This window comes from Coloeus monedula (assembly GCF_965178545.1).
Source record: "Coloeus monedula genome assembly, chromosome: 8".
NCBI lineage: Eukaryota > Metazoa > Chordata > Aves > Passeriformes > Corvidae > Coloeus > Coloeus monedula.
Window position 1 is genome coordinate 34,566,867 of NC_138788.1, and position 21,008 is coordinate 34,587,874.

At 42.3% G+C, this 21,008-nt stretch overlaps 1 protein-coding gene across 1 annotated transcript; it reads left to right on the forward strand.

Annotated features, from left to right (window-relative positions):
- Positions 1 to 1,658: 1,658 nt before the first annotated feature.
- Positions 1,659 to 20,365, forward strand: LOC309575677 (CUB and zona pellucida-like domain-containing protein 1; the record flags this gene model as incomplete). The annotated part of the gene is given in 14 exon segments (XM_082286365.1): positions 1,659 to 1,722; positions 3,559 to 3,588; positions 4,406 to 4,486; positions 4,826 to 4,903; positions 5,916 to 5,999; positions 7,460 to 7,541; positions 15,951 to 16,130; positions 16,132 to 16,172; positions 17,004 to 17,159; positions 17,561 to 17,613; positions 17,764 to 18,074; positions 18,395 to 18,574; positions 18,576 to 18,658; positions 20,334 to 20,365. Coding segments are annotated over 14 exon segments (1,455 nt in total).
- Between the last annotated feature and the right edge of the window lie 643 nt (positions 20,366 to 21,008).

The following is a 21,008-nucleotide window of genomic DNA, read 5'->3' on the forward strand; positions in this document are numbered from 1 at the left end:
TCCAGGCCAAGATACTTAGAGAATTTATAACACTAAATAAAGCTATTTCCAGGGAGGGGTAGATCTGCCAGTGCAGCAAAACTTCTCTCTGTGAAGAAAGATTAATGCCCAACCTCCAGCCCAAAGCTATTTCACTACAAACCCTGTTTGTTTCCTAGGAGGAGATTTTGATAGATTTCTTTAAGATGTTCTGGAAAACAACTTTGCTCTTCCAAGACCATAAAGCTCAGCCCTACTGTCATCACTGGGGGTTCCTGGTACACAGGATTAGCCCTCTGCAGGACTTCCTTGGGATCTGTTTCGTAAAGGAGACTGAGGAATGCTGAAAAAGCAAATCTTAATGCTTCTTCATACTAAAGATTTTTGCATTGAACCGTGTTCCTTCCATGTTACCTTCTATCCCTATGTCAGGGCTCCAAATAGAGCTGTACTGTGCCATGAAAATAAGAAAAGCATTCATGAAAAGAAAGAATTAATGTTCATTTTTAATTCAGCTAAGAAAATTCAGCTCTGTTTTTTTACTCTCTGTAGCTCAGTCCCTTCTTCCTGACAGAGTGAGGCAGAGCTGGAGGCATCCTTTGGGATACAATAGGCCATGGTGGTGTTGACACCATCACCATCACATGCCAGGGAGAAGACTGGAGGAATCCTGCTGGATCCATGGCTTTGATAGAAGCCAATCTTATCCAGTTAGGGCCTGTTCTAGGTGGGATTCCCTTTTATGAGGCAAACCACTTGATCATAAAAAAACCCATAAAAACAGGTGGCAAAGTATATCCAGCATGACCTGTGGTATTTTTCCTCTCAATTATGACTTTATTTCTCCTTGTCCTTTGTTAATTTATATTTTCACTGGCACTACAATATCTTCTGCCTCTCCTCTCATCCTTTGATCACATAACACACAGAGTAGCATAAAAACCTGGTGCTAGCTCCTACTCTTCACCTGAAAAATATCTTGATAGCACCTTGTGGCCCTGTCTTGCTCCATTTCCTTGATTGTTGTAGATCAGCAATTGTCCAGCCATGCCTTGGCCAGTATTTCTTACAGCTCTTTTATTGCTCTGGGGGCTGCAAGTGAGACAGAGAGAACTGCAGATCTGAAACATGCTGGAGGGATCTTCTCCCAGGTTACAGAGGAGCCAGGAAAACTAGGAAAAACATAAAACCTGCTTCTTACAGGAGTAATGTGTGGCAGACAAAGAGAATTTGTTTGAGGCTTGCCTGACATTTTTAGGGTGCTAATCTTTTGGCACGATCCTCACACCCAACTGAACCTGGTTTAGTATGGTTGTAAATTGGAAACTGTCTTAATGGGTGGCATGAGAATCCTTACCAAACAGCCTAATCTCCAAAAGCAAATCCCTGCTTCCTGGAACAGCCACACCATCAACACAGGGCCACAAAGGTGCCCAGGGAGTGTTTGGAAAGATCTTGGTGGCCAGTCCGGAACGGCTCTGTGAGCTGGATCTCCTCATCCGGATGTCTGGATGTACCCTGTGAAAGGAAAATCCTCACTAAATCACTTCCTTGGCATCAATCTGGAAGTTCAGGGAGGGCGATCAGGTTGCACAGCACACGCCTTTGATGCAGAACAGAACCCATTTGGTATAAATTCTGCAGCTGTGCTGGGTTAGAACAGACCACCCCCAACGACCATGGACCTTCACGTGCGTCTCACCTGGCTGCTTCTGCTGAGCACCACTCTCCTGTCTCAGCCAGGTACTGCCTCTAAAACATGTTCATGCTTGCAGGGGAATGGTACAGTCACAATTATTTACTATTACAGGCTGGTTTGCTGGGAAGTGGTGGCAAAGATTCTCTTCTCTCATATATGAGAGATATGATTCTCTCTCATATTGCTGATGAGTTTTGTACCACAGAATTGATGGTTTACTTTGTCTTCTACTTCAAAGATTCAGTCCAGATCCATAGGTTATATCTCAAAATAGATGCATTTTAAAATAGATGTATTTCAAAATACATAATACAGTATATATAATATATGTAATATTATATTAAGATACTATATTTCAAAATATTACCTGTGAAGGTTATGGACTGAAGAAGGCTGAAGAATATTCCTTTTTTCCTCTTTCATGAGGTGAATGGTCTGTGAAAGTTGTTTTCTAAATGTTCTTCTAATATTCTAGTTTTAATTCAAATTATTCTGTACTGTACATTTTAAAATGAAGAGAAAGAGGGGGAAAGAAACACAGAGCAGTTGGCCAGATCCAGGTGGAAATGTGCTCTGCATGACTTGTTCCTTCAAATTTATAATGTTGCTAGTTTGAGTGAGATACTTTGAGCTTTGGTTATCAGCATAGGCACCATGAAAAAGCCTTGCCAATCCCTTACAAGAAAAGAGGATATCACAGAGTGTAGATTAAGGTCTGGCTGTATAGAATTATTTACAAAACAAGAGTTTGATGTATTACGTCAGGGCTAATATGTTTCCTTCTCTGCCACAGCAAGTGGAAGCTGGTGGAACCCGCCAGATGGAGACACAGATTCACTATGGAAAAAATTTTCAGATTGGATTAAAGACAAATTTCAACACAAAGGTAAGAGATGAGCTCCTGAGTGTGAACATAGCTGGCAGATGTGCGGAGTTCCCTGAGCCAGCTCTGGGTGAGCTGTGCCTCAGCAGCACAGCCAGCCACACCCTACCAGGGTAGATCAGGCCCTGCACGCAGCAGAGCCATGGAGATGCAAGCTTAGACATCAGAAGTTTAGCTATAAATAAACAAATTGAGATTTCCCTGTCAACTTTTGCTTTAGTTCCACCACAGCCACAGCTGAGACTGGAATCTGGAGGGTCCCGATGCGCCGGGAGGGTTGAAGTTTATCATGATGGAAAATGGGGCACAGTCTGTGATGATTATTTCAATATGAACAGTGCCAACGTTGTGTGCAGACAACTTAACTGTGGCCAAGCTGTCTCTGTGCTGGGACTGTCTTACTTTGGCCCCAGTGGAAAAAATATCCAGTTGGATGATGTGCAGTGTAGAGGAACTGAATCCCACCTTTGGGACTGCCGGCATGCCGGCTGGGGCAGGCACAACTGTGGACTCAATGAGGATGTTGGTGTCATCTGCTCAGGTAAAAATAAAAATAATAATAAAAATAAAATATAATAAGAAGAAAAAAACACCTTGGACTATCCTGTGCACCATAAATGCAAGAAACAGCAGGGTGGAGCTTGGAAATCAGGCCAGGACTGAAATGTGGAGGGAGGGGCGCTTCTCGTGCTTAGGTCTGAGTGATGGAGGAGCAAAAGATGTCTTGGACAAAATACCAAGACTGGACAGCAAGCCCTGAGTAGGAAAACAGTGAAAAGCAGGTAGCTCAGGACCACTTTAGTCAACATCTGATTACAGCCAACCCCCAAGATAAGAAAGGCAAAGAGTAAAGAGAAGATAGAGGCCCATCCAGTTGAAAACCAGACATGTGTGAGTGGAAACAAAAATAATTCTTGTCATAAATACATAAATAAATAATACATATACAAATAACTGCCCAATAAAGTAAAATTTTGCGCTTTTTTGCTGTTCACAGATGCAATGCACTCCACAGTTGCACCGACAGGTAAGCTAGGGTTTTTGGGACAGGAGCCCATTAGCTCTTTACAGCCTCTCCAATGCTCAGAGTCTAAGTTTTAACTCAAAAAATCACGTGGTTACAGCTCCTTGGCAGACAGTTTTCTAGAAAGGCACATGCTCTGAATTACAAGTTATTGCTCCACATTACTATTTATTCATCCACTGCAACATTATTTCTGCTCTTTGCATTGCTAATATAAAATGTGTTTGCCTCTTACCTACTAATAATCAGTGAAAACGTGAGGCAAGTCTTTACACTCCAAGTCTAAGTTCTGATTTCATTTTTCTGCTGAAATAATAATAACAACCTGGAAACCTTAATGTACAGATTCTACTCATGTTTCTTGGGATTTCTAGGTGTTACTTATGCTCTTCATACACACAGTCACAGACGAGCAGGTGCTAAAATGCAGTTTTCTATCATGTAGAACCATAGAACCATGATTATTTTTTATTACGTTTTATGTAACACAGAAAAGAAAAGCTGGTTCCCTCAACCATTTATTCTTAAGCTTTTAACACAGTAGCAACTGCGACAACTACCACAGAACCCCTGATTTCTGCTGGTAAAGGCAAGGTTCAAAAACAAGCTGCAAATGTCACGTGTGGAAATTTTGAGCAACAGATGCCACTTGTTTAAAGCAGACAGGAGGAACACAATTCTCCCAAGTTCACTTACAACGACTGCTGGAAGCTGTTGTTCTGAGCCACACGAGCAAAAGTTAAAGTCCAGGAATGTGGCTTTCTTTTCCGTGAAACCCAAAGTATGAATGTTTTCACAGATCTTTGCCATGTCTCTGCAGGTTCCTCCCCTGCATCCAGCTCAACCCCAGCGCAGTCTGAGACATCGCCTGCTCCAGAGACCGTGGCAGCCCTCAAGGAAGGTGAGGCACACACGGGGGCTGGAATTCACTCCCAAAGCACAAGACAAATCCCATGTTTTATTCCCCTCCACAATGGCCCCTTTGCATCTTTCCAAGTGACTGCTGCACCTCTAGTAGTGAAACAAAGCAGTCAGAAACACCACAGGGATCGACTGCCTTTGTTAATAAATATTAAATGAGGTGAAAGTAATTTTTTGTAATCAAAATCAAAAGGCTGTGCAATGACTCAATGTCCCACAAAACCCAACACTGTTCACCTTCATCAAGACTTCCATTCACATGTTGACTCCTAATTGCTGCCAATCTCTCTCTGGTTTGTATTTCCTCAACTGGCCCCAGATGCGTCTTCTGCACCCATGACTGTCACAGAGGAAATCACCACATCAGCTCCTGAAATCCCAGCCACAGCTGATGAAGGTAAGAGCAGCCATACTGCATGGGCTTTTCAGAACAAACACTCTGGTAATTTGGGGTTTTCAGCTAAATTAAGATGTGACCATGTAAATCTGTAAATATCCTCATAGCAGACAACACAGTCGTCCTTAGTTGCTCCTTTGTGAAGGAACAACCCCCCTACAACATCTTCACTTGAAAAATACCAGCCTGTCAGGACACAGCAGGGATACATGTACTTGCTGATTAATATCTGAGTTGTAGCTATAAAGAATACACTTATAAATTTGCAAAGAAAAACTGTCCAGCTCACAGTCATTTTGTGTGTCCAAAATTCATAAAAGCTCTGGCAATGTTAAGGACCACAGCCAGGCATTTGCACTCATTTCCCCCAGCCTCTCCATTTATTCAGCAGACTGATCATCATGGAATGGTTTGGGCTGGAAGGGACCTTAAAGATCCAACCCTCTCCCATAGGCAGGGATACCACCCACTAGATCAGTTTTTTTATTAAGCCTGAGACCTAAAGCAAGTCACAAGCTCTTCAAGTCGCTCTTAAGCTTTTAATTGCTGCTCAAAGCCACTTAATTTCTCACCCTTTCAGCCTTCCCTAGCACAACTGCCTCCCTTCCTTCCACCACCACCACGGAGGAAAGCAGGGCATCAGAAATCCCAGCTACACCAGAGGCAGGTAAAGGACATTTGCACAATATGCTGCATGTCAGAAAAGGGTGGTTATAGGTTTGAGTTAGGAGGGGACATCAGTGGAGAAGCCAAGATATGCTGCAAAATCAGCATCTCTCAGTGCAGCTGGTGCTTGTTTGAACTTGGCCTGCTCAGTGCCAATCGGCTGCCACCACCCAGGTGGGGGCTGTGAGTGCTGTGGGCAGAGCCTGCTGCAAGGGGAGCTGGATGGGGCACGCTTGGAACTATGGAATCTGAAGACAATTAAATTCATCAAGAGCTGCTCTCAGTCTTTCAGCCTTGCCTCTGGCTCTTTCCCTCTTGTTTCTACATTTCTTCCTTTTTCTCACAGCCTCTGAAGATACTTCAGAATCTGCCCTATATGTAGAAGATGTGACTACCTCAGCTGCAGAAATCCTTTCCACAGTGGCTGAAGGTAAGATACAGACACAATGCCATAAAATCTAAAATTAGTGCTTGAGTTTGTTCAAAATAAATTACATTGGTAGGATTAAAATAAATGAATAAACCTCAAGATCAGTCAATTGCTAGTTCATTGTCTCAGTGAAGAAAAATTCAGCTTATATTCAATCTTAACAAAATATGACCTCATCTGAGTATTTTGACTCAAATTACCAGATTTTAGAGGCTACAACCCAAGTCTCTTTTCCTTCAAGGACATAATCAAAATCATATCAGCAATCATCAGCTCTATTTTCTATCACTGATTGATGTTTTTCTCCAGTAATGTATTTCCTCAACACTTTCACAGTCCCTTCTAAATCCCCATATTCCTCCTTTGAATCCACTTCAGTGAATGCAGAGCCTGAGGCAGTAACTACACCAGGAACCCTAAACACAGCTTATATAGGCAAATTCTGAGTTGCAAAGTCAATTTGGAGCCTCGGTGAGCTAAGGGACAGACAGACCGTATGGCAAAAGTTTCAATAGATTTTTCTGCCACAGAAGCAGGCAATTTGAGCACATCTGCTCCAGCCACAGGCAGTGCTGAGCCACCTCCAGCACTGCTGTTTACAGGGAGTGAAGGTAAGGAAGAGCCAGGCACAGCTGATCGTGGTGCACTGTGTGTGCCCACATCCCACCTTTCCCCAAGTTGGGGCACCTATTTTGTAAAACACTTTGCAACCTTTTAATGAAGAGTTGATTTAATGAGTTTATGAAATACTTTCTTAGATATTAAAAAATCTTCAAATCACGATTTCACCAGACAGAGCAGCTCTGAATCAGACACCAGCTGAGCTGGGACCTTCCCCTCCAGCTGTCCCACCTCCTGCTCTAACAAAGCAGGAATTGATGCCATTAGTACCTTTAAACCCCTATGCAAACCTCCCCCCAGGGAGATATTTATGTACTCTGCCTCTGAATTGACCTATAATTAACCACAAAAAAGGCTGGGACACTCTATTTAAACATCTTTTATTGACATGTATTTTCTGCAGTTCCTCTTTTGGCTTTCCCAGACTCTGGGGTGCAAAGGGACTTGTGGCCGTCCTGTTCAGAGTAGTGACAGACACTTCCTACATAAACTAAATTCAGCTCTTTCAAGCTTCCCTCAGAGCTCATGATTCTCAAGCCTTCTGTGTTCTTGAACCATTCCTCCAAGCTGTCCCCGTTCTCATGGTCTGGGAGCTGTGGCTGTGTAACATCCACACCATCTGCTACTCCAAGATGCTGCATAACATGATAAACAATTCCCAAGGCAACTGAAAATTCCTCTCTTTAAAACGTCTTTTTAACACTGCTTGTCTTCTACAGCCTTACCTCTGCTGTCAGAATCCACAGCTGTGACTCAGTGCCAGCACTCGAAAGTTTAACAGAGATTTACTCACTGCTCCACCCATTAACCTTATTTCAAACAGTGTTTTCATGTTCCAGATCTAGGATCTATCCTAAATTCTGTAAATGTTGTTTTAAAAATTAACAGCCAAAACCCCTTCAGCACAGTGAAGAAATACCAGTTGGTCTTTTTCTACCTTTTTCCTGCCACTCATCTCACTTTCAAAAGGATAGAAACAAAAAGTTTCCTTCTTAGAAGACTATTTTACAGAGCTTTGATGAGATTGTCTTGCTTATTCAGAAAATTTCATTTTACTTATAGACACCGTGTGTATCAGTGTCACTGTTCAATGGTTAAAGGGAAAAAAAGGCTCCTTTACAGCTCTAATAACTTAAATACTTTAATTTGTACTTATTGCAGGTAAACTGTGTTAAAGTTGCATGAAAATTAAGTGCTCACTGATTCCTTTGATTATATTTTACACTTAACAAAGATTTTTCTTTAAAAAGATACAGGTACTGATTATTTTCTTTTATTGATTTGCTGAAAGTGAAAAGTGGCTGTTCAGCTGTCTTATAGGCACCCAACAAGAATACATTAAAGATTCTTAAGACTGCCACTTAATCAGACCTTTATTTTCTGAAAAAGTCCCCTAAAAATTGAGATTACTGATCATATTTCAGATTAATGAAATAATTAATTTATTTAGAAACTTTAATGGGAAAGGCAACTCCCTCCCATAAAGCCATTTTTAATACCAGCTGAATGACAACAAATTCATGTTTGCCTGCAATTCAAGCTCTGGATCTGAATAGAGAATTTTTAACCTGCCTCTTTCTCTCTATTCCCACCTGGATTTAGACAGCTAATGCAGTCTTAAAATAGTCTTAAATTTCTATTTAACACCTTTCACCATCGCTGATGAATACTCAGCACCTGGATCAACAGGTTGATTAGCATTTCTCTCAATTGTCTCGTATTTGGCAGTGTTGTTTAGAACTAGATCTTGGGGAATGAGTCAAGCACATTGCTGCTGACAGCTCTTTACAGCCAACTTCTGCAGAAGTAAATGCTTGGCATGGTGCTGGGGTGGAAGGAGCTTTGATCATGGTCAGCAAAAAGGAACCAGGGACAAAGAGTCCTAGGAAACACGGCCCTCATCTGGGATAGATGTGCATTAGTTGGTCACAAATGGCTGCCAGGTGACAGCAAAAGGTCCCAAAATTAAAACCTTGTAACACCTGCCCCACCAAGGGGTGAGACAGGTGTGTGCACGTGGTGCAGTTTATGATGGCCACAAACCAGGAGGGACCCAAATTATGTTGTTGGTGGTGTCTCTGATTTCTCTCTCTGAAAGAAAAATACACTCCAGGCCCATAAAACTAATTTGGAACTTCAGATCTCTGAAAGCCTTTCCCTGTGAAAGGGAGATAAATGTGTGGAGTGTTCTGTAAGCACTCAGCTCTCAGAAATCAGCCTGGGCTGAGGAAATAGCTCTGCCACTGTTTTGGGGAAGTGGGGCTGTGCCAACCATCTGTTATGCCAGAGGGTCAGCAAGGATGGGAAGAGAGGCTGAACCAGGCAGTATTTAAAGGATGGGAAAGAGAAAAACAAACCCAAACCATATTCCTTCAGATTGCAAGGTATCCCATAAAAGTTTGGCTCTTTCGTAATTATATCTCAGCCTTCATAGCCCTGATTTCCCATAAACAGGAAATGCTGTAGGTCTCAGAGGAAAAGTATATATAGTTTAAATGTAGGCAATATTTAACTGCACCTTTTCTTTCTGTATTAAGTAAAACAGCATTACTCTGGCTTATGTGCTATGGCCCTTGGTGGAAAAAAATATACATTTAAAATGCACACAATATTTGATTTAATCTTTCCTCTCTCACAGCAGCAGTCTCTCCTACTGCTGAACCTGGGGACGTAACTGCTTGTAAGTAAAAAAGCATTACTCTGACGTACATGCTATTAGTCTTGGGGGAAAAACCATACATTTAACATGCACATAAAATTTCATTTCACCTTTTCTTTCTCACAGCAACAGTCGATCTTAGTGCTGCACCAGCAGACATTACCAACAGTAAGTAATAAAGCATAACTATGGCCTACATGCTACAGGTGTTGGGGGAAAAATATACATTTAACATGCAGACATTATTTAAATTCATCTTTTCTTTCTCACAGCAGCAGCATCTACTATACCAGCAGACACTACTGCTTGTAAGTAATACAGTGCTGCTCTGGCTCACGTGTTTAGTTGTCTGCCATGCTCTGATCATGTATTGACTGGCTCCCTGTCTCCACTGTGTGTTTAATATCATGGGTTTAACTATTAGAATGGGACATAATCCCAATTGCCTTTCCTTTGGCTTCCAGACACAATAAAGGAGCAAAGGGGAAAGGAGAAACACTGACCCTGGTGAGGGCACTCAGGAAGGGGCAGACACACTACATTAATATAAATTCAGATTTGCACTTGATCATCCCATTCCCAGGAAACCAGCCTTCCTGCAGTTCCCAGAGCTGCATCCCAATCGCTGCACAAACTGGCACGTGTTTCCCATGGGAATGGACTGGTTCAGTGCCCACCGAGGCGCTGGCACAGCCCTCACCAGCACAGGGCACTGTGCGGGCACTGTGTGTTAGGAACTTTACCCCAGTGACCCCAGCACCCAAAGTGGAGTTTAACAAACAGCCTCAGGCTTCCAGGGCTGTCACATGGCCAGAGCCCGGCAGAGGCAGCACAGGGATGTGGTTTTCCTCCCACTGAGGCTGCTCCCACTCTGGAACTTTGCCCTGGGCAGCAGCACCATTGTCCAGTCCCCGAGTGAGACCTGTAAGTCTCCTGAAGTTTGGGTGTTTCTCACCTCCCAGCACGGGGAAAACAGTTTTTGACCTGTAGTTTTGTTTTCTCTCAATTCCCCAATCAGCTTCTGCAGAAAACACAACACCTGGAGCAGCAGGTATGTGTGGCTTTAGTATATTGGTCAGAATGTCAGGATCAAGCATTAGCTTGAATGAACTCCTGCTCCCCTCCCCCTTGACAGGCCTGGCTTTGCCCACACAGTAATGGAACAGACACTGAAGTGTGGCTCTTGTTTTCTGTTTGACAGCCACAGCCGAGTCCAGAGCAGCTGAAAACCCAGGTATTAATTTCTGGTCATTTATTCAACTGTGGTGAGCAGTTTACTACATTTCATGTGAGTCATCCATGTATTTAGAACATGGACAGTGTTTAGCTTCATATTTTCTCTTCTCACAGTGACAAGCTCACCTGCTCCATCAGTCCCTCCAACTCCTGAAACAACAGCAGCCATTGCCACTAGTAAGTGATGCAGAGTTACCCTGGTTTATAACCTTAATTCTCTACCAAACCCAGGATCTGATGATGTGCTGGCAAGGCTCCGTGTCTCCACAGCATTCCTCAGCTCATGGATCCAGTATTTAACTTCAGGGATAATTCCTTGGGCTTCCATACAAATCAAGGGATCAAAAATGCTGTTGGTATTGATACAGGAGGAATACCTGCTCTGCTGAAAGCTCTAAGGGATTGGAATTCACTGGGGCAGACATACGACACCAATATAAATTCAGATTTGCCCCAGATCACCTCACTCCTACAAAGTCAGCCCCCGTGCACTTTCAAAGCTGCATCCTCACTGAAAGCTGAGTCAGTGGGAATCCTTCTGACATATTCAGTGGTATTTGCTTTGAGCCTTAGTTTTCTACAGTGGGCTTTATCTTTTGAAAAAATCAAATAGCAAATTCTGCTCACTAATTGATAACATTCTGCCTCAGTTTCTTATGGAGCAGATTAAGGGATTCTTTCAGAGTCTGGCCATATCAGCTACACTTTGATAAAAGGCACTTGGCTGCTTTGGCAAAACACACAGGAAACTAACTGAACATCAGGTGCAAAGCAGACATTTGAGCAGGGGATTACCACAGAGGGATAAACAGAATTCAGTCTTGTTCCCATTGGCAGAGGGGATCTGAGTTCAGGGGAAGGGGGAGAGGCTGGATGGAGGCACGGACCACATGCCACTGATACAGAGCTGGCAGCAGAACCATCCTGAGTGGTGAGTGCCAAGGGGATGCACCACTTGAAATATCCTCCCATAACCTGCCAGCTGCTGCCCAGCCCGTGCCCTGTGCTCTGGAGGGCTCACAGGCAAAGAGACAGGCTCATGATTCCAGTGAGCTCACCCTCTTCCACAACAAAACACTAACACTAACCTCGGGGTTAGTTGTAGGAGGGAGAACTGAGCTTGTAATGGAACATCATCAAAGAGAGAGAAATTCATTTTCTCCCCACTCAGCTGCTGTTCCAGGCCCACATTTAAATTTGCAAAGCAGGCCAGTATTTCATACATGCTGCATTTTGCTCTGTGTTTACTTCTGGTGTATCAACATTCAATTCCTTCCTCTGCAGCAGACCTTATTCCCCTGCCTAACTACATGAAGCTGGTGTTGCTGACATACTTGAATGACCTGTGCCAGCCAAGGAGACCTGGGATGCCAAGAGTAACAGTGGAAGGGTAAATATTTATTCATGCATGTGAGGTTCCCCAGCCAAGGTGGGACAACCCCAAACATGATTTCACACCATTTTCTTACACCCTTCAAATGCACAGGTTCAACTTGATTTGACTACTCCATCATGCCCATACTACCAGTTCCTAATCATACCAAAATTTTGCAAAACACCACTATTTCTGCAGCATTCTTCCTGCCTGTCTGTTGATCCTGAAGTCCCTGGAGCCATTCTTGCTGTAGTCACTGATTTATGGCACCAGATGATGCTGGCAGGGTTTGAAAGACATGTCGGAGGGGCTGGGATGCTGGTGTTGTCTTGGCTGTCCAGGGGAATCCTTCATGAACAGCTCTAAGCTTCCAAAACCCAAAATCCTTCTTTCCAGGGTGGGCTGTCCTTTAGTTTGTTTTAATTAAGCATGATCAATAGCAGAGTGTCCAGTAAAATTCCACTACCCCATCACTTTACAGTTTATAATGTGATTTAATATATGCTAACAGAATTCCACCAGGTGCTTTACACATGTGATGTTCATATGTGTTGTGATGCATATTACACCCACAGACATTCAAATTCCATGCAGCGGCATCTGTGTTAGGAGCTCAGTGCTGTGAGCTGTGAGTAACATCACAGCTGGACATTTCTGAAGGAAAGTTTCTTGTAACCGAGGAAACAAATGGGCTTAGTGAGCATGTCACAATCATTATATGACAATCTATATGTGGGGTTGTTTTTTTTCCCCTTTTCAGGTGCGTAAGGGACCCAACCTGTGGGAATCAGCAGTCATCAGGCCAGAGGCTGGTCCAGTTCCGTTACAGAGCTCCCGTTACCCAGAGAGTTTGCCTACGGTGCAAAGTATCAGGGTGCAACACACAACCTCCTCGTCCTCCCCGACCCTTCCCAGGCATCAGGTTCCCTCCTCGTCTTCCCCGACCCTTCCCAGGCAACAGACTGCCTCCTTTCCGAGGCTTCCCAGGCTCCAGGAGAAGAGCCAAGAGAAGCACAAGTGATGGCGTTGTCATTGTCATTGTCCCCGAGTAATGCTGCTTTTCTGGCCATGACATAATGTTGACCACCTCCAGACCTGTTCATTGTGTTCCAAGATCTGCTGCTGATTTCTAGAAATATACTAGTGGGTGTAAATCTAGAGGTATTTAATCTTAACTGTACCTGGGTTCCTTAATTTCTATCTAGCAAATATGTAAAAGCCTAAACTTCAGTAAATACTCCCAATGACAAAAAGTAATTGGATCAACTGCCTGTTTTTTCTCATCAAGACTTTGTTTCCCTCTCAATATTCTTCCAGTTCTAATTGTGTTCAGTTCATACAAAACTCCACCACTGTGCTCTGCTTCTCACCAGTAATGATCTAAAGTGCATTTGGTTCTGATAGACACAGCGTTGATTGGCAGGGATCTGCATGCCAGCTCACACATTCACTGCAGATCCATATCCAGTCACAAAATGGATGTTAACATTTGAAAATTTCTTGTAAGTACATGTATGGGTTTAAGAAATAAAAGGCTGCACAGAGTAAATGCAAATGTAGCATTTTCAGAAGCCAAAGGGAATTCAAATGCTGTGCAACATCTTTAAACATATGTTCAATGCCTCCATACTCAAAGGCAGTGTAAGTACATCTCAGGATGAAGAGACAGTTGCATTTAAAATTCTTAAAGTGAGTTAAAAATCAGAGAGTTGTTTTAAAGAAGGCATAGGTCTGAGATTAGAAATACAGTATCATTACAAATGCACCATATACTCATTTGCTTATAAAAGAAAATGGTTTTGTCAAAAAAAAAAAAAAAATACTATGAAAGAAAAGCACCTGGCTGTGTTTCAATAAGGACTTGACTTTTCTAGTAAAGTTGGAAGAAGCCCTGTTTGCTCAGCTGTGGGGTTTGTGCTGTCTGTGTTGGAACAGAGCCCAGGCAGCTCCTGAGGGAGCCCTGGCTGCTTCTACACCCCGCAGGTCCCACCCGACCCAAGGCCAGGTAACAGCACACCTGTGGCACTGGCACGGCCACAGCCTCAGGAGCTTTCAAGACTGGGAACCCACTGCTGCACTGAGAAACACTCTGGAGTTCAGAGCTCTCGTCCTTGTGAGAAAAAATAGGGTAAATATATTGGAACAGGTACTTTGTTAAAGTTGTGCTAAAAGGAATTCAGGCTTTCAGGACTGTGCTATTTCCTTGCCTCAGGAAGGAGAGGCTGATTCCTTTTTTCTTTTGTAGCTTCTAGCGTGGGGCTAAGAAAGTTTTACCTGCAAAGCGGTTGCAGTGCAATCTTCTTTTAATGTGTGAAAAACATGAATCTGGCCTTGCTCATCCCTGTGTGTTTCAGCAATATATTCATGACAACTCTTTCACAGTAGTTGCACTTTACAACCTGAGGAATCCTCAGCAAGGACAGGGAATATTTTGCCCAGTGTAACCTAAAGAGAGAGATGTCAAAATGAAGGTGGGAGAAACCAAGCTCTTGCTGAGCAGTGCTAAGAGAAAATTGCCAATGTGTCTCCCAAGGGAGTCTGTCAATCCCTTCCAAAACACTCCTGCTCATGACAACACCCCCAAACAGACTCTCAATGAAAGCAACTGAAAAATGTGCTTTGAACCCACAAACACTGACAAAAGCACTTTAAACTTACTCCACACAATGCCCAGTTAAAAAATGGGCCCACCTGCTTCTTTCTCATTTGTATCTGTTAAAAAGAACCAGTGACTGAGAGATTAAGCCTTCCCTCCATGATACCATGTACTACAGGATGGTAGTGGAACAGCAGGAGGTATAAAAGTCAGAAAAGCCAAAGCCTGCCCTCCCCAGCTGCCTTCAAATCGCAGCTGCTCAGGCAGTTCCTCCTCCTGCCTCTCTTCACTGCTCTGGCTCTCACTGAAGGCAACTCGACAGAATTCACAGGTATGGAAATCTGTTTATCTGTTACATTTTATTGATTTCTGCACAACGAGTCTTATACAGGCAACCGAAGGTCAAAATGTTAAACATCTCTAAAGCGAATCTTATTTTAATGTGCTGATGCACAATAGTGACACCTAAATGTGACTGCAAGCATTTAAAATGGTAAATAACAAATAATTCTATACATTCCACCCTATGGCAATTTTTGTAATTTAAGAACTTGATTTTGAAGAGGTTTTGCTCTGGAATGTAGGTTTGTTTTTATAAATTAACACTCTATTGGAGTAACAGGAATCAGGTGACTAACTGGGAAACATTTTGCTTTTTGAAGGAGATTTGTTCACTTTTCCTTTGTTCAATCAGAAACAATAAAGAGCTGGTGGTTGCTCAGCCTGGGATCACCATTCTGTGCTCAGATCAGCAATTCACTGATTAAAGGAGGGTAGTTATTGTAGGATAATGAAGTATTGCTGCAGAGCTGCTCCAGTGGTGTCTGACTACAGAACCCCAGAGAGTGCAGGAGGGGAGGGCTGACCCTGTAATGCTCTTACAATGAGGAGGTTTCATATGTGATGGTAAAAGTCTCTCCTAAACCTTTCCATTCCCTCTGGAGTCCATCAGAAAGCCTGACTATTTTATGTGGGAATGCATGCACTGCATAGAAAATTCTCTGTCTGCTTTAGACCATTATTTTTAGATTTATATTAAAGTAGAAAGGAGACCCTATGCTCAGAGTGGATTATAAACTTTCTCTAAAGTTTCCTATACAATGGCCATTACTTCAGTTGCTTCATAACTTACTGAGTAATGTCAGTGATGTCACACATAGTTGAGTTGTGGGGTTTTTCCATAAGAGAACTTACGAGACCTGAGGCTTGAAGCACTTGTGGGGACAAACCTTGCTGAAGAGGGCTGCTGAGGTGTCCTGCATCACCTGGCACTGAGAAACGTAATAACTTTTCTACGTTTTATTTGGTTTTAATAATGCCTATTTGTGGTGTTCTGTTCTCCATTCTTTTACTTCAGTTGAGTGGAACTCATCAGACACTTAATCTGCACTGGATCCTCTCTCCATTATGATCAAAGCTGTCTGTACTCAGATTTCCCTGGAATGATTTCTCCTCTGTCTGCAGCCTGGAATTGGACAGAAACTGCCAGCTTGACTTCACAGCAGTCTGTGATGGCCCCACCACGAACTCTGGATTATTGGGGAAAGTGTGTGGGTGTGCCCAGCCCACATCTGAGTCTTCTTCAAACGTGATGACAGTTCTGCTGTCCACGGACAACACCAACTCCTACAGAGGATTTTCAGCTCTATTCCAGTGTTCCCCTGCCAGGTCCTGTGAAGCCCAACAGTGAGTGCACTTGATACATGGAGAGGATGCTGATTCTTTTTATGACGTGATTCTTCCCTTAGAAACATCCAAAAGAACTGATGGTTGATACTGAGGATTTAAACCTTTTTAATGGTTGTATTTAACCCTCGTTACACACAAAAACCCTGCATTAGTCTCACCTACAGAGCATAAGTTATTTCCTGACCCATGTGCAAAAGAAAACCTGTTCTTTCACTTTTGGGTCCTTTTCTTTTGGCCAGCACCACTTAAAATCGGAGTTTTTCTTTCTTTTGGACAAAACAGGCATTGTTACCATGCTAAAATGCAAAGATAAATTCTTATTGTCTGGTTAAATGTTCGTTGCCTGAGGTACTCAGGAAAATGGTCTGCACTGGTTAGTCAGAGTTTAGGTGCGCTGTAATTTCCTTTCCCCTGAGCTGGGCCTTATTTTCTTTATTGGTCCTATATCCTTGCATGTCCATCTTCCCATTAACTGAGGTGGAAAGGAGCTTCTAAAGCCTCAGTGTCTGACATAAATCAATTTCCTCACCCTCCATTCTGCATCAGCACTCTGAGTCCTTTTCCCTTTTATAAAGGCAGAGATCCATTCTGTGTCACTGGGTTTTAAATTAAACTTTCAGCATGAGTTTTAAGTGCTTTTGCTCTAGTTCTGAAACTGAGCGTGAAATTTTGGTGCAACTTTCTGCATGACCTCAAGTGTGCATGAGCTTTTTCACTGACAAATCCAAAATCATGCGACAAGTTCAAGGACTTAGACAAAGTGAGAAATGACCATAGCAGTTTGTCCTAACGTATTTTTGGTTTTGTTTGATTCTTTTTCAATGGCAGCAACCCTTACATGCTCTTTAAACAGCATGAGAATCTTTCTGAGCAAGTCTTACCTGGCCTCCCTTGGCTTTAGTGAAGCTTACCTGCAGCTGAACAATCCATCTTGCAGACCAGTTATAACAGATTCAGTGATCTTCTCCTTCCCACTGGCCAGCTGTGAGATAAAAATATGAATAAGCCAGTAAGAGCTTATGAAAGATAAGAGCTGGTAAAAGCAGTGCATGAATAGCATGAATAGTTGGTTTTACTTTCACTCAGCTCATCTTTCCTGTCTTGTTTCCTCATGTTTCCTGTCTTGAAGTACAAAAAACATATTTTCCTCTTCAAGAATCTGATGATCAATGAACCTTTCAAAAGAAATATGGGAGAATCCACACAAATTTACCCCCAAGAGATTCCCAAGGGCTAGTTCCTAACACTGCTTTGATAAGAGTAACTGGAGCACAGCTTTAGTACTTCCCACACTCCATGCACTATGCCCTAACCTTTTTGCTGCCTGCGTTGGTTCAGTGTTTTGAAAAAACAGGAGGAGGGTTGATAATATTTTTTGGTTGCAGCCTGTTTCACATTTCCATGGTATCTTGAGCATGTGACAAGCACAGCTGGGCAGGTTTGTAACTTTAGTCACAATTGCTTTCAACTGCTCTGCTCATGCCATCCCAGCTGAGCCCTTCCCACAGTTCCTTTCCAAGGATGAAGGCCACAGCGTCACTTACACCAACACCATCTCCCTGGTCCCAGCTGGCAATGGCATCGATAGAACACAGAGATCACTGCAGAATGCAGAATGAAGAACAATGAAACCTTAGAAGTCATTTACACAACAAAAAACAATGCCACCCAACATATGGCTGCTGGGGGAAGGTACAGTGTCAGCATGGCCTTCCACAAGTCAGATCAGCTCTCCAAGCCCACACAAAACTTCCCCTACTATGTAGACTTGAACCAAACTCTCTTTGCTGAAGTGACTCTTCATTCCACTGACCCAAATCTCCAGGTGTTCATTGATACCTGCACAGCATCTCCACAGCCTGATTTTGGATCACTGACATATGACTTGATCAGAAGTGGGTAAGGTTAATTTTATTAGTCTCCTGATGTGTGAGGAAATGGAATCTAAATGTCAGCTGTACTTCTTTTGTCTCTTCCACATTATCTTCTTTAGTAGACTGTGGTTGGAAGTGAGTTACAGATAAATTTGAAGATGTTTAACAAACAGAGCTAGGCAAAACATCATGCACCACATCATGCTGGGGAAAGGAAAAAAGCACACCATTTTATGCCCACATGTACCAACAGTGCCCTGGTTAAATGCTGTAGTTACAGTTCACAGCACTTCGAATGATTGTTGTAAATGGACTATTTAAACAGATCTGTACATTCTGTTGCACCTGCAATAAAGATGACATTGTGGTAGCCTACCCAGCATTTGAAAACCATGGAAGATTCAAATTTAGGGCCTTCAGGTTTCTGCAGAGTTTTCCATCAGTTTATCTCCAGTGTGTTGTGATCTGTGACAGCAACACCACCAGCTCTCGCTGTTACAGAGGCTGCATCTCCAGGCAGAAAAGACATTTCTCCATACACGTGGAAAACTAACACTGTAGCAGGTTCCATCCACCTGAAAAGAGATCTCAGGGCTGCTGAGTACTCAAGTAAGAGAGAAAAAAAAAAATAAATAAACATATGTGTGCACTTCACTCAGTTTTATTGTTGGTACTCCAGATAATAAACACAGCTGACTTATTCCATGCCAGGTCAAATCCTTCCCTGCATGCACTGGCCAGAACAGGAATTAAAAGGACAATCTTGGCAGCAGAAACCAAAAGCACCATGCCTTTAAATTAGAGCTGCAGAGGTGTTTGTAAGACAACTAAGCTTTAGTGCCATTTGCAGTCTGATCTACTGTAGTAGAGTACTGAGAGCAACAGAAACTAAAACACATGGAAAAGCTTTTTTAAAAAGCTTGTATTGCTACTCCCACTGTGCTCGTTGTTCTCACCTTCATGGAGCCCAAAGCTCCACCTGAGAAAAGCACATTGGGCCACTTGCTTTCAGGTATCAGATCTAAGAAATATTTAAAATTAACCTTGCTCTTAATAGTAATAAGACTATTTTCTTTTTTTTTTAATTAACCTTTCTGAACTCTAAAAATATTTTAGATACATTCCCACTTACTGTAATAGTGAAAGATTTTGCATCCACATGTGTGAAAGTGGACACATCTGTACTGTGAAAAGAATTCAAGGGCAAATTCTAAAGCACAGAATGAGTTTTACTGAGGAGCAGATAGGAAACCACTGGAAGGCACAGGCTTAGAACCACAAGTTGCTTTTTTTGCCCAATTTTGCTTCAGCAAATGTCTCAAATCTCTCTCATAGTGACAGCACTGCTTAGCAGAAACTTGGCTGCAGCAGTACCAAAAGAATTGAGTATCATGTTCTGCAGGATTGTTTTATTACCAATTTTTACAACTCTTCAGTGCTGTTTATTCAGAATTTGAACGCTGTGTGGGTCATCTCAAATGAAAATATCTCAAAAAAATGCTTATTTAATTTCCACTGAAATGATATAGTAATCTAAACTTTAAACACTTTCTTTTTCTCTCTACACAGAATCCCTCACTGAAGCAGAAGCTGAAAAAACACCAAACCTGCAACAATACAACTTCTACACTCTGGCACTCGTGATTTTAATTTCAAACATTCTCCTTGTGGTAGCTGTGATACCAAAACATCACGAACACCACGCAGGATACAGCTATCAAAAAATATCCAGAGCTCGTTTTAACTACCTCTGGAGATTTTTATTTAGTGTCAACTGCTATTCATATTTGTCACCCAAAGAGGGAAAAAATAAAAAATCAATAAATTAACAGCATTGGAACTTAACAACGCTCAGAAATCTATTTCGTTATCAAATAAAAAATCCAAACCCAAAAACCTCTCAACTTAGTATTCTATCTCAAGTCACTGAGTTGAAAAAAGAGTGTGTCTACCTCAGGATAGACTTTACACCTTTACAGGCATGAAGTACAAGTTAATTAAGGTCCTTTTGTTTTGAGAAAAATAAAAATCTATTTATCTTTTTGAATCACTTTGAAACTGCACCTGGCAGGAGTTAAGATCAGGGACAACTGTAAGATGTCTTTTCAAAGAAGATTATCCTCTCTTTCAAATCTGCTCCTGTGGATTTACTACCATCAGGATCTGACAGTCTTCAAAAGACATCAGTTTTCCAGGAGAAGAAAATATCAAGCAGAGTAAATAAAGACACTGGATTGTACATGCTTATGCTGCATTTGAGTCAGCACCTGCTTCCCATCAACAGCTTTTGCCAAAAATGTCTGGGCACTCAACTGAGGGGTTTTCTGTGAAGTCCCTACACCCTCCAATTTAAATGGTGCACCCCAGAATCCAAGAGCAACAAACAGAATGAAGTTTGAAACTCGACCTTCCACAGAAGAGGGGCTTGGAGTCACATTCTTACTTCCCCAAATGACAGCAAAACTGATCCCAACAGGTTAAAGGAAGTGTGATGCAGTAAGGAAAACTCTGGTCTTCTGGAGCTAGCCCAGCACATGGATGATTCTGCTTGAGAGGGACCACAAATGAAGTACTTGCATTTCTTAGGATAATGAAACCTGGATAAACAAGTCTGCTGAGTACACATTCATGTCACTTGTTCCTGCACACTCAGGTAGTTTAGGAGGAAAAAAAGTATCACAGACTTATTATAGGTATTTCTTAAGGAGCCTGGACTCCTAATTTAGGTGCCTGTACAGCCAACAAGGCTTCTGAAGAAGCCAGGCTGGGTTCACATTTCCTGAGCTGTCTAAAGACAACTCCATGAACTAAATTCTAAATTAGGCAATGACAATCCAACATTCCTCTCAGATATGAAACAGCAAACGCCTTCAACAGGAGTGCCAATAAATCAAAAGTACAAACCAACTACACTCTGTTCTACTGATAACACATTTCAGATCAAAAATTAATACAACCA